The 14543-nt window shown below is 37.7% G+C and overlaps 1 protein-coding gene across 1 annotated transcript in view; it reads right to left on the reverse strand.

The window, feature by feature from the left end:
- SYNJ2BP (synaptojanin 2 binding protein) overlaps window positions 1–14543 on the reverse strand; it is a 37043-nt gene that overhangs the window by 11163 nt on the left and 11337 nt on the right. The window contains exon 2 of the mRNA XM_015071716.3: window positions 5048–5184. Coding sequence (XP_014927202.1) covers window positions 5048–5184 — 137 coding nt within the window. The remainder of the gene's footprint in view (window positions 1–5047; window positions 5185–14543) is intronic.

Here is a 14543-nt window from a genome sequence, read left to right on the forward strand (position 1 = left end):
ATAACTTGGAAAGGCTGTACTGCAAAACTCATCATTATAACTCCTGTTATATCTAAAGAGTACTTTGAACAACACTTGAGTAGAATAAATGTTACGTGATCTCCTGAGGTTTGCTCATAGACTGCACCCTGTAAGAGCCCGACTGACCTATTATCAGTATTATACAATGCTGAAAGGCCTGGACTCTGACAGCAGCTTTATCTGCCAGTGACTCAGTGTGTAACCTTGGTCCTCACCTGAGCCTCCTTCTGCCAATGGGGAAGAAAGACATTGGTAATATCAGGCAAAAGAAGGTGCTAGACAGGGCACACGCCAATTATACCAATTATGCCTTTCAACTCTCCTAGTTAAGCCTAAAGGTATTCTAATATAAAAGGACACTTACTCTAATTACTTAAAAAACCAAAACAAAACCCACGGGGGCACCTGGGTGGCTCAGTTAGTTAAGCGTCTGACTCTTGATTTTGGCTCAGGTCATGGTCTCGTGGTTTCGTGGTTTCGAGGCCCACTCTGTGCACTGACTGCATATGGAGCCTGCTTAGGATTCTCCTCTCTCCACCCCTCCTCTGCTTGTACTCTCTCTGCCTCTCTCAAAATAAATAAATAAACTAAAAAAAAAAACAAAAAAACAAAACCCAAACAAGAGGCTTTTAGACATTCCAAGGGAATTTCTTTTTTAAACCATTTCTTATCCTCAAGGTAAAACAGCCCCATAAAACAAATCATGATTCTTTGTCTCATGACAAGGCCACCTCTAATCCAAAGCCAAACTGGCTTTCCAAAATTTGCCTCCTCTAAGCATTTTTAGATTCTACCTCATACTGACTAACCACCAAGTTCCGTAGATTTTACCCCTAAATGTATGTGGAGCTCACTCTTTGTCACCACCCATACTAATAAATGGAGGTTCTCGATACGTGATCCCAGAACCAGCAGCATTAGCATTCACTTGGGAACTTAAAAGTTAAAAGCAATCCATGCTTTCACAAGCCATCCACGTGATTCTGAGTTTGAGTTAATTCTAATCTAAACTAACTGAAACAAACTTTAGTGGTCTCTACATCCAACCTACTTACCCTATTTAATACATATGCTGTGCATACACAGATTTCATCAGTGATTTTCCATTTACCAAAGTAGTGATTTTCAAATATGAGTCTATTGACCCATCACAGAAGATAGTGAGGTCAATCCAGTGGGTCAAGAGCAGTATTTAACTTTAAAAAAGTGAAATTAGAAGAAAACATAATAGAATGTATCACATATAGAAGAGATATTATTTTCTTAAACTTTGCTTCAATTATGTCTGTATGCATGTGCATGTGTATTACCTACTATAGGTCATAACGTGAAACGTTTCAATAACACTTGCCTACAGTAATGCCTCTCAAAATTTATTCACATTTTTTATTCATACCCCAGGGATTGTGTTATAATGAAGATTTTGATTCCAGTAAGTCTGGGAGGGTTTCTGAGACTGCATTTCTAATAAGATCGCAAGTAATGGCCAGATGGTCCGTGGATCTCACTTTTAGTACCAAGCTACTCAACCAAGAAACCTAGAACCTTGCTAAACTTGCTACTTCAGCTTCCTTAACTCATGGCATAGTTTTACTGAACTTGAGATATGGCAGATTTGCAACATGCTAGAAAATTTTGCTGACTGAATGTTCGGAGAACTGTAATGGTGGTGTTCTAGTTAACATATAGGGAAACATACATGTTTTTCCCTTTAACTATAGTTGTTAGCAGTCTTCAAAATGGAGTTTCCTATTTTCTGTCTTAGGAAATTAATAAACTGAGTTAAATTTAGTTTTCTTTGATGATTAACAATTTTGAATAGCCTGAAAAAATTTTTTGAATTGCCTCAAGAGCTCTAACTATAGAATAATATCAATATAAATGTATAAAATGTAGAGAAGAAATGGACTCAATTTAATAAGCATTGACTTCTGATTATACTCTGGATATTTTAATTTCTTGCCAAGATCCTGAAATGAACTCTTTCAGTCACCAAATTAAGAATTATATTTGACAAGAACAAGAAATGGAGCTGACTAGTGGCCCAATCTGTGTGTACCATTTTGTTATACAAGGGGTTTGGTCAAAATGGAATATTCGTTTATTCAATGCAAAACTCAGCCACATCACCTTGAGCTCCTGAGCTTCATAAAAATGTAGAGTTGGCCAAGGACTGACTATTCTTGACTATCCACCTCCCTTCATTGAGGCAGACACACAAGGAAAATAAACCTAGGCAGTTTAATTTTTTTCAGAAAAATAAAATTTCCCCAGGTTCCCTGGTAACCTATACAAATATTAAATCACCCTCACTATCACATGCACAAAATAAACTTTGGTGAGGAATCTCCATCTCCAGCCCTCATGTCAACCTCAGCTCTATTCCGTCGGTAATATGTTTTTGTTTCATGGTGATCAGATGCAATAGGGCCTTAAATTGCATGGTAAGTCATGCAATTATTTAATATTCCTTGAAAAACATGGGCATAATCTGGGAAGAAATGGAAAGATTGAATTGTCAATAATAATTCATAGGAAACCTAGATCCCTTAATGATACTTCTATTAGTTATCCAAAATGAATGTGCTAAGGAAGTAACTCCAAAGCCAGTAATCGAGTACTTAAGTACATCAAAGGGATAAAGTGAGTTACAGAGGAGACATAACCATTTAGTGGTTAATGCCTAACAAGTTAACCTAAGGACAGAAAGGGGATAAGATGGTGAGGCAACAGAAGCTTATTTCTTAAGGAACAGGGTCTAGAAAGAAGAATTTTGGAGCAAACTCCTGGAAGGGAAACTGGAGTCAAATAAGACAGCCCCAGAAAGAACAGAGAAGGGTTGCCTGGGTGGCTCAGTCGGCTAAGTGTCCAACTTCAGCTCAGGTCATGAGTTTGTGAGATCAAGCCCTGTGTCAGGCTCTATGCTGACAGCTCAGAGCCTGGAGCCTGCTTCAGAGTCTATGTCTCCCTCTCTCTGCCCCTCTCCCGCTCACGTTCTATCTCTCTTTCTCTCAAAAATTAACATAAAGAAATTTAAAAAAAGAAAAAAGAATGGAGAGAATATACTGGCCTTGTCCTCCTGTACATGCTTTTTCTCTTTCTCAGCTTTCCTTTATTTCTCTCCATATCTGTCTTAAAATTTTGCCTTTTCTTTGCTGGGCATTTCCTCCCTCTTTTCTTTGCCATGTCTTAAATGGCCAAAACATAAACTTGAATCATTCTTTGTTATGTGTCTTACAGATATTTGTTTAATACTTAATATCTTTTATAGATCTTTGTAATATTTCTCATATTTCTTTTACTTTGATAAAGTAAAATCCTCCTTGCTATAAATTTTAAAAAGAAGCGAGTTGAGTTTTTTCGACATCTACTTTTTCTTTTCATGGACATTTATCTCCTACCATACCCTTTTAAAAAACTCGAGCGGACCTTCCAGTAATTTCTTTTCTCCGTGAGGCAATGACCCACATAAGTAAGGCCCCTCATCTCAGCTTATGTCTAATAAATTCTCTCATAGTGAGCTTTATGTCCTTTTTTCCCCTAATTCTATCCCCTATATTCAGTTTTTATATGAAACCATACATAAAATCTATTAATTCACATGCAACTTTCTGTTTAGGAGAACTAGTCTGAGCTCCTCATTTACCTCTTAGGAAGCAGTACAGTATACTGATTAAGAGTAAAGGCTCCAAATTCAGACAGACCAGTTTTAGCCCTCTGCCACCTACTAGCTGTGTGACCTTGGGCGAGCGGCTTGACTTCACTAAGAACTCTGCTTCTTTAGCTGCAAAATAGTCATAATAAATGTATCCACCTCGTAGGATTACCACAATATTAAACAAATTTAAAGTTCTCAGCATATTACTCAGCATATGGTGCTCAAAAACTAACCATTCTCATTCTTCAATAATCTATCTTTTACCAAACTTTTTTGAATAACATGGTTGTCCTCTTAACCCCTATACTTTTCAAATGTAACCCAGGCCCCAGTTTCCTGGAGACAATGTGGTAAATGGCACTTTAAAATGCATAGTTTCTAACTACATGCTATACCTTTAACAACTCACTCTCAAATTTTCCTTAATGTACCATTCAAGCTGATTTCATGTTTTTAGGATATCTTTCTCCAGGGAGCCATAGGAAATAATCTGCTTGTAAGCTTCTCAGGATCGTTTTGGGATAAAGGTATTTATCACTGTACCTCTCAAATTAATAAACAGGATCTAGCAGCTCAATGGACTGAAGAGGCAAAACAGTTGGTGAGAAGGACGAAAATAGGATGTTACCATCCATGACACTGTATTTATATTTTGGATCAGCCAACCTTTCTGGGCTTGCCTGGATTTCTCAACCTGTTCATCTGTTAAATATATATTGAGCATTGTGCAAGGATACAAAAAATTTAAAAAGATCCAGTCCCTGCCCTTGAGGAACTTCTAGAACATTAAAAAAACAAAAACAAAAAAACTAATGCTTACCATGTAGTGTCTTATTACAAAATATATAGCAGAGTGAAATGGGAGCACAGTGGACACATATCCAAATGAGAATGCATTCCAATTTCCAATTCTTAATAACAGGTGAGAAAGGATCTGAGTCTAAAAAGGACACTTTAATTCCTACCTTCCTTTTTTGTCTCTTTGGAGTAAAGGAAGACACACATTAGTGTTTCAATTAACAAAAGGGAGGTGACAAAGTATAACTGAAGAAAGACAACAATTGTGGGTTTTAAGTCCTTTTCTCCCATATCGGTCCCTCACCCTCCCTGTTCCCTGTTTTTTGAACTTGGGTAAGTAGCTTCATATTCTGGACTTACAGGCCTTGCTATCAAGTGAGGTATTATCCTCCTTGCTCCATGGCAGGGCTGGAAAAGGTGCCTGATCAAGGTCCCTCCCACCGAATTCTACAATCCAGAAATTTCCAGATCCAAAAAGGCAGGCAGAAATCTTCCCAAAGAAGGGGCCAAGGGTAAGAACTGGGGTCTAGGGAGCAAGGAACAGCGAAGGAGGCCGAAGCCAGTTCTCACCGAGAGGATCTTATCACCCTCCTGGAGCCGCCCATCCAGGGCCGCAGCCCCATTCTCTTTGATGCGGCTGACGTAGATGCCACTGTCGTTGGAGACATACTGCTGATCTGTCCCACCGACGATGTTGAAGCCCAGCCCTGAGAAAATCATGGAGGAGTTGTGAAGGAGAGAGTGGCGAAGAAGAAAGGGATTAGAGAAGAAGAGGAAAAAGAAAGAGGAAAGGCCTAGTGGGGAGGGGAGGCTGGCGAGTCAACTGTAACGTAACTGGTCAATAGACCCAGGCAAGGTCAATGAAAAGTATCATCAACAGAGGTCAACAGTACCCAGAGTTGCCCACTTAGACCAAGCTAGACTAAAAATACAAACAGGGTAATCAACATAGTTTGTTGAGTATGAAAAGAAAAATCTATACTAAACACAGTGAAAGAATAATGGTGATTCTTGTAAGATGTGCTTCTGTTCACATCTGATTTTGATTCTGCTGGTGGCTTTCAGAGGACCCAATTCTCAACTTGCTCGATATGAATGTAACAGGGTAAGCAGTGTTCATGAGAAGAAGCCATGCATTTAACTAATTAGCAAATGAGCTATTTTTTTTAATACTTATTTAAGTAATCTCTACACACAAAGTGGGGCCTGAACTCACAACCCAGAGATAAAGCATTGTGCATGTTGTTCTGACTGAGCCAGCCAGGTGCCCCTGAACTATTTTCAATTTAGTGGAGGAGAGATTCCTAACCAAACCTTCCCCTTCATACTTCTCTTCTCCCAACCTTGAGGACAATTTGTGTATGGAGGTGTTTTGGAGGAAATGGTCTTAGGAGTTTCATTTTTTCTTCTACTTAGCATGAAGGGCAGTAGTGTCAGGAACTAGGGAGGTAACTGAAGCTTCATGATGGGACTAAATCACCAAATTCACTCGTTTCCTTTTCTACTTTCAGTGCAAACAACTACATATTCAGGTAGTTTGCAAAGTTTTATCCACTGTAGAGAACGGACTACCCACTGATTAGCAACTCTCCATCTCGCCCCTCACCCTCACCCCTGGCAACTACCCTTTGACTCTTTGCTTCTGTGAGTCATTTAAATAGGTATAAAATTTCAGTTATGCAAGATGGAGTAAGTTCTAGAGATCTGAGGTACAACATGGTGCCTACAGATAATAACAGTGTTACCGTACTCTTAAAAATCAGTTAAGAGAGTAGGTCTCATCTGACCACCAAAGTATCATTTCCATGGACCCACCACTCAGCTGTTGGAAGAATTTCACTTTACAAAAACCACTTTTATAAAGGAAAGAAAAGGAAAAGAAAGAATATAAAAGAAAAGGAAAGAACCTCCTGGGGTTTTCTTTATGTCAGATACTGTAGAATTCATAGCCACAGCGAAAAGAGAAAAGGGTTTGGAAACAATGAAAAAACAAAAGTCTGGTGGCACTATTAGAAGGAATGGCCGTAATCACTAGCTTACTATTGGTTTCAACAGAAAAGATACTTAAGGAGACATACGTGGGCTTTCTTAAAAATTCTCCCCATTGATAGGATGAAAGCTTCCATGTAAAGCTCACAGTGTTAACACAAGTACTAGCAAATCAATCTGTGAGTGAAAGAAACACATGGCCAAAAGGAGAGAAGCAGCAGGAAACATCTCTACATAGCATACCTTGTGCACAGTCTCTGCAGGTAGAGAATGAAAAGGATTTAAGATACATGATAGAAAGCTACTTCTAGAAGATGACTATTTCAACTTCCTTGAAGGGTAGGGTATGAAAACTTAAGTTATTAAATGGTTTTTCTTAGAACACTCTTAATTTGTTTCATAGTGGGTGGGAGGTACTGGAAAGGGGATGGTGGGTAGTTATAACTATGAGAAAGGGGATGGTGGGTAATTATGAAAGAAGACAGAAAGGTAGGTGAAGCCTGATTGTTGAAGGCTTTGAAACCACTTCAAAACTGTGACTGGTTTGAGCAAGGTGGCTGAGGACAACCAGCCTCTCACAATACTAGCACAAACTATTTGGAGCAAATCTTTCAAATCTAACATCTTTACTAAACACTATAGATGACTGGGGATTTGGGGATAGGAAGCATGTGTTAAGCAGCCTAATGCAATATAATTGTTAGAAAGAGGAAGGAATTTGCTACTGTTATTCAAAGCTACAGAAGAGTGCCTAAAAAAAGGAGAGTGGGAGAAATCTAATCGAAATTTTCTATGAACACGTAAGTACAGTCTACTCTCACCCAGAAGTCACGCTTCAATGGCATGTTTATAAGCGATCGCTATGTCAGTTGTAAATGCACTACGCCATTTAACATGAAAACTCTGAGGCTGGCAGGAAGTCTCTTTCTTCATTAAGAGCATTTAGAGAACTGAACTCACCCATAATTCGAAGCATTGCTGAAATAAAATGGGAGTCACCAAAGCACTGGGCAGCAGTACTACCAATTCAAACCTGGGCCCTACATTAATCCCCAAGTCATCTGTTCATTAAAAATTCCCGATCATTTACTATGCGTCAGGCGCTGTGTTATGTTCTGAGGAAGACATAAAGCTAAACTGGATAGTCCCTGCTTTAACCACAAACAGAAATTTACCCTCTTGCCTGTCCCTTTTAGATTGTGCAGAGGCTAATCAGAGGCAGAACACCTGGTCATAAATTCAACTCCATAACTTATCACATGTGTGGACTTACTAAGTCAGTGTACCTCTAATCCTCGGTTTCCTTTTCTGTAACGTAAGGATTACAAGTTCTGCCCTCTCTACCTCAAAAGGTAATTGCTAGGGTCTAATAACATCAAATCTGAAAAAATCCTTCATAATCTACAAAGTAGTTACTGTAAGAGCAGTTGTCAATAAACAGTGGTGCCTGCTACAGCCCAAACTGGACAGTTTGATGGAAAAAAGATTAAAAAAGACACAGTACAAATGTGGAAAGTCCTAAAATATAAGAGGACAGATAAAAAGTCCATCCAACTATTAGAACAAGACTGGTTTGGAACTCAAACTTATTGAAATTAAGTATATCTATGGTGACCCAGACATCCCCATCATGAAGCGTTTCTAGCAAGGGTGGTATTTAAAATACACAACAGTCAGTCCAGCACACGTACCAATCAATTGCAACAGATGTCAGCTAGAAACAACCAGAAGGAGAAGGGCTCTCCCAGTATGTATCTGCTGATTACCAACTGTGTCTCAGGAAAATCTTCCATAAATAGGGTAGACCACCGATCCTAGTTTGTCTGGGAGTCTTGACGAATACCTGTTATAATTAAAATAGTCCCCTTCAACTTAAAAAGCATCTCATTTTGGACCACTGTGATCATCCTATCTATAAAGGATAATGTAAAAATGTTAACTGAAGCATGTTTTGTGGTAGGGTAAAACTGATGGTAATTTCGATGTCTATACTTCAGGGAACTGATAACTAAAATATAGTTAAAAGTCAGAAGCACTAAGTAATCATATCTAAGGTAACAGGGTTTTAAAATGTAATGTTGGTTATTAATAGCCCAATATCTCCTTACAAATTAGAAACCCATGCACACAAAACAGTATTACCTACTTACAAAAATGCATGTATGTATAGGGGCACCTGGGTGGCTCAGTTGGTTAAGCATCTGACTCTCGATTTCAGCTCAGGTCATGATTTCACGGTTCATGAGATCAAGCCTCAAGTCGGACTCTGCCCTGACAATGCAAAGCCTTCTTGGGATTCTCTCTTTCCTTCTCTCTCTCTCTCAAAATAAATAAATATTTTTTTTAAAACACAAAAGACAAAAGTACATGTATTGTTAAAGACACGTAAAGACACGTTAGAATGGGTACCTATGGGGGAAAGGGTACAAGATGAAGTTTAGGGATAAAGGACAAAAATCAAACCAGAGAGGGACCTTGCATTTACTGATGATGACAATGTGTTATGGACCTAAAGGATACAATTAATTCAGCTCTCAGCATCTATGATCCAAAAGGGGCTGAGGGAGAGGAAAAAAGAAAAAGACTTAGGACTCAATGGCTTTTTAAAAAGTGAGTGAATGAAGAAGTATTACATAGTGAACTCGGGTTATAATGTGCCAATAATTTTTTTTAAACGTGATAAGATTAAAATGCACTGCTTGGTCTCTAATTTGGAAAAGAACTCTAAATGCAAGAAAGTAAAGATGGCATAAGAATTACACCACCGTAGGACTAAGAGAGAAAGAAAGTACATCTTGTATAGGAGCTTTGCAAAGTCAAACAAGAAATACCTTCTTGTGGACACCCCCCAACCTGTCTCCAAGTCTGGACCTTGGGCTCATTTATGTATAAGAGCAGTAATAGCAGAAGCAACAGTTAATATTTACGGAGCATTTAATATGTACCAGCTACCATGCTATGCACTTTGCATACATTATCTCATTTAATCTTCTCAACAAACAGGTGAAGTGATTATTACATTTTACAGATGAATTTGAAGATGAGGCATGAAGAGATTAAGTAATTTTACAAAAGGTTAATCTGGATGTTTGATTCCAAAGTGTGAGTTCTAAATCATTTTGCCATACTCTATCGTTGTAGAAAATAGAAACAACTGCTTTAGGAAAAAAAATCTGCTAAGCAAGGCTGGCTATCTTGGGAGGCAACTTGCCTTTGGGCTGGCCAAACAAGCAATGTTGGAATAATGCTTGTAGAACAGTTCCCAACAGTAATATATTCCAGAGGAAGAACTGGTCATTCTGGAGTTCTGTCACTTGAATCACGGTCCCTAGTGCTTACTTTCAGACCAAAGAAAGAAAAGCCCTTCATTTATTTTAGATTCTTGTCTTTAAAATTTGTAAGTTATAAGGTAAAAAACAATGTTTAACCATATTGCTCTAGAAATAATAATTCTGGACATAATGAAAATGAAACAAAATAGTCCATTAACACCAATTCAAGTAGCCACTTCTTGAATTAGGAATACCAGATTAACAAAACACCCTTATTTCCCTCACTATCAGCATGCAGGTTTTTTTTTTTTATCCCAAGATAATCTCACTAATTTTCCCTAGATGTCAATCAAACTCACTGTTTAGTGGTAAAATATATGTAACATAAAATTTAACTTTTAGCCACTTTTTAAAAATGTTTATTTGTTTTTGAGAGGAAGAGAGAAAGAAGCAGAGAGACAGAATCCCAAGCAGGCTCCCCACTGTGAGCACAGAACCCGACCCAGGGTTCGAACTCACCAACCATGAAATCATGACCTGAGCTGAAATTGAATGGATGCTTAACCAACTGAGCCACCCAGTGCCTCTAGCCATTAAAAAAATTTTTTTAAATAATATTTTAATGTTTATTTATATTTGAGAGAGACAGAGTGTGAACAGGGGAGGGGCAGAGAGAGAGGGAGACAGAATCTGAAGCAGGCTCCAGGCTCTGAGCTGTCAGCACAGAGCCTGATGCGGGGCTTGAGCCCACAAACTGCAAGATCATGACCATAGCCAAAGTCGGACACTTAACTGGCTGAGCCACCCAGGCACCCCTAAAAAAATTTTTTAATGTTTATTTATTTTTGAGAGAAAGACACAACACGACTGGGGGGAGGGGCAGATACAGGGAGACACAGAATCTGAAGCAGGCTCCAGGCTGTAAGCTGTCAGCACAAAGCCCAATGCATGGCTTGAACTCACAAACCATGAGATCATAAACTGAGACGAAGTCCAACACTTAACCAACTGAGCCACCCACGCGACCTACCACTAGCCATTTTTGAATGTATAATTAAATGGCATTAAGTACATGCACAATGTTGTGCAACCATCACCACTATCCATATCCAGAACTTTCTCATCATACCAAACAAAAATTCTGTACCCATTAAACAGTAATTCCTCCCCTTCACCTTGGTAACCTCTATTATACTTTAGGTCTCTAGGAGTTTGCATATTCTGTATACCTCATGTAAGTGGAATCATACAATATTTGTTCTTTTGCGACTTGCTTCTTTTTCATTTAGCATAGTATCTTCCAGGTTCATCCATGTTGTAACATGTATCAGAATTTCATTCTTTTTAAAGGCTGAATAATATTCCATTGTATGTACATACTATATTTTGTGTATCTACTCATCTCTCAGGGGACATTTGGTTATTTCCACATTTTGGCTACCGTGAATAATGCTATGAACATTGGTGTACAAGTATCTATTTGAGTCCCTGCTTTCAATTCCTTTGGGCAATTATCTAGGAACTGAATTGCTGGATCACATAGCAATTTTTTAACAATTTGAGGAACTGCTCAAATGTTTCCCACAGTGGCTGCATCATTTAAGATTCCAACAAGCAATGCGCAGGGTTCAAATTTCTCCATATCCTTGCCAATACTTACTTTTACTTGTCTTTTAGATAATAGTCATTCTAGGGGATGTGAAGTGGTATATCATTGTGATTTTGATTTGCACTTTCCTAAGGCTGTGATGTTGAATATCTTTTCATGAGTTTATTGGCCCATATGCATATCTTCTCTGGAGAAATATCTTTCAAGTCTTTTGCTTATTCTGCATTGGTTTTGTTGTTGTTGAGTTATAAGAATTCTTTATATATTGGATATTAATCCATTATCAGATATATGACTTGCAAATATCTTCTCTCATTCTGTGTTATCTCTGTGTCTTCTGATGCACAAAATTTTTAATTTTGGCAAAACCCAATTTATTTTTTTCACTGCCTGTACATTTTGTGTCATAGCCAAAAAAAAAAAAAAAAACAAAAAACAAAAAAAAAAAAACACCAAACTCAAAAATGTAAATATTTTCCCTATCTTTTCTTTTAAGAGTTTTATAGTATTCGCTTTGGGGGGGGGGGGGTAGGGTGTAGGGGGACAGATAGTCTGCTCACTTGCTTATTTACTTATTTATAAGTTTTTATTTAAATTCCTGTTAGTAAACATACAGTGTAATATTAGTTTCAGGTGTGCAGTATAGTTATTCAACACTTCCATACAATACCCAGTGCTCATCACAACAAATGTACTTCTTAATCCCCATCACCTACTTAACCCATCCCCCGGCCCACCTCCTTTATGGTAACCCTCAGTTTGTTCTGTATAGTTAAGAGTCTGTTTCTTGGTTTGCCTTTCTCTCTTTTCCCTTTGCCCATTTGTTCTGTTTCTTAAATTTCACATATGAGTGAAATCATGTATTTGTCTTTCTCTGACTTATGTCACTTAGCATAATACTCTCCAGCTCCATCCATGTTGTTAATGGCAAGATTTCATTCTTTTTTTATGGCTGAATAATATTCTATTGTGTAACATATATTCCAAATCTTCTTTATCCACTCATCAATCAATGGACAGTGTTAGCTCTTACATTTCGGTATCTGATGCACTTTTAATTTTTGTATGAGATGTAAGGCAAGAATCCAACTTCAGTGCTTTGCATTTGCAGATCCAGTTTTCCCAACACCATTTATTGGAAACTGTCCTTCCACACAACGAATGGTCTTGGCACCCTTTCCAAAATCATTTAACCGTATAGGAGAGGGTTTGTTTCTGGCCCCCCTGTTTTATGCCACTGCTCTATATATCTGTCCTTATGTCAGGGCCACACTATTTGGAACACTGTAGCTTTGTAGTAAGGCTTGAAATCAGGAAGTTTTGAGTTCCCCAACTTCGCTTTTTCTTTTCAAGATTGCTCTGGCTATTAGGGGTCCTTTGACATTTCATATGAATTGTAGAGTGTGGTTTTCTATTTCTACAAAAAGGCTGATTAGATTTTGACAAAGATTGCATTACTATACAGAATGCTTTGATAGTATTGTCTGTCATCTTAACCATATTAAGTCTTCCAGTCCATGAATGTGGAATGTATTTCTACTTATTCATGTCTTCATTTTTTTTCAGCCAAAATTTGTAGTTTTCAATGTACAAATTATTGCCCCCTTGGTTAAACTCACAAGTGTTTTATTCTTTTTGATGCTACTGTAAATGGAATTATTTACTTAATTTCCTTTGCAGATTGTTCATTGTTAATGTATAGAAACTAAACTGATTTTGTGTGTTGAGTGTGTATCCTGCAACTTTACTGAATTTGTTATAAACCCTAACAGGTATTGTTTGTAGAACATTTAGAGTTTACTACATGTAAGATCATTTCATCTGTGACTAGAGACAATTTTACTTCTTTCTTTCCAATTTGTATGCCTTTTCTTTCTTTTTCTTGTCTAGCCATTCTGGTTAGGACTTTTAATACCATATTGAACAAAAGTGGTGAAAGCACACATCCTTGTCTTTGTTCTTAATCTTAGCTTTCATGCTTACATAAGTATGTTGTCAGCTGTGGATTCTTCATACATTGCCATCATCATGCTGAGGAAGTTTCCTTCAATTCCTAGTTTGCTTTTAACATGGAAAAGTGCTGAATATCCTTAAATGCTTTTTCTGTATCTGCTGAGATGATCATGTGGGTTTTTTCCTTCATTCTATTAATATGTTGTATTACTTTGAAGGATTTTTCTTTTATTGAATCATCTTTGCATTCATGGAATAAATCCCATTTTGTCATGGCCTATATTCCTCTTAATATGTTCCTAAATTAAAACAATGTAGCTCTATGATCACCCTAGTGATCTACGTGAACGCAATTTCTGATCACAACCACAGGGAGCAGGACCCAAACAGAACCAAGTTTATTTCTGGACTCTCTATCAAAATCAATCAACTGAGTTGATGAAATGGGGATTATGGTCTGGAGAGGGTGAGGTCGCTGGAAGCTGCAGGGCAAAGTTCTGGAAAGGAGGAAGGGAGGCAGAAAAAAAAAGAGATCCAGGTATCTTCATGAGTCTTTACAAAGTACTAGCCCAAACAGATGCTGAGTCAAACTCCAGAAGACTGGACAAACAAAAACTAGGAAGTTGTATGCTGGATAATTCTCAGAGTTCAAAAAGGGCAGGGAGATTTTCAAGTTCTGTCCAGCCAGAATGGAAATCCTCAGTGATTCACTTGAAAATTCTGTGGATACTCACTTAGAACATAACTCATTTGTAGAGATGAACTATCCCTGAAGTAAATACGACTTTAGAATCATCCTAGAAAAGGTTACAAACAGGCCTTCAGGAGGTCAAACTGATCTACAAGTTACTTAACTGCCTGCTAACACAAAGTTCAGCACTGTAACATTAACAATGTTCATGTAATAAAACAAAATGCAGACAGGCAACAACGTAATAGTCACAATATCCAGAATCTAAAAATTAACATGCTAAGAAGAAAACACGACCCATAATCAAGAGAAAAATCAATCATGAGAAACAAAACCAGAAACAATAAAGGATGAAACAGGCAGACAAGGATGTTTAAAAGGTTATTATAACTATGTGGAAATAATTAAAGGAAGTTAAACATAATGAAAAAATGGAAGATTTTTTTTCAAGTCTTTAATCCATTTCAGTTGATTTTTGTATATGGTATAAGGGAGTGGTTCAGTTTCATCCTTGTGCATGTTTGCATGTCTTTTGCGTCCTGTCCAGTTTTT

This window comes from Acinonyx jubatus, chromosome B3 (assembly GCF_027475565.1).
Source record: "Acinonyx jubatus isolate Ajub_Pintada_27869175 chromosome B3, VMU_Ajub_asm_v1.0, whole genome shotgun sequence".
Taxonomy (NCBI): Eukaryota; Metazoa; Chordata; class Mammalia; order Carnivora; family Felidae; genus Acinonyx; species Acinonyx jubatus.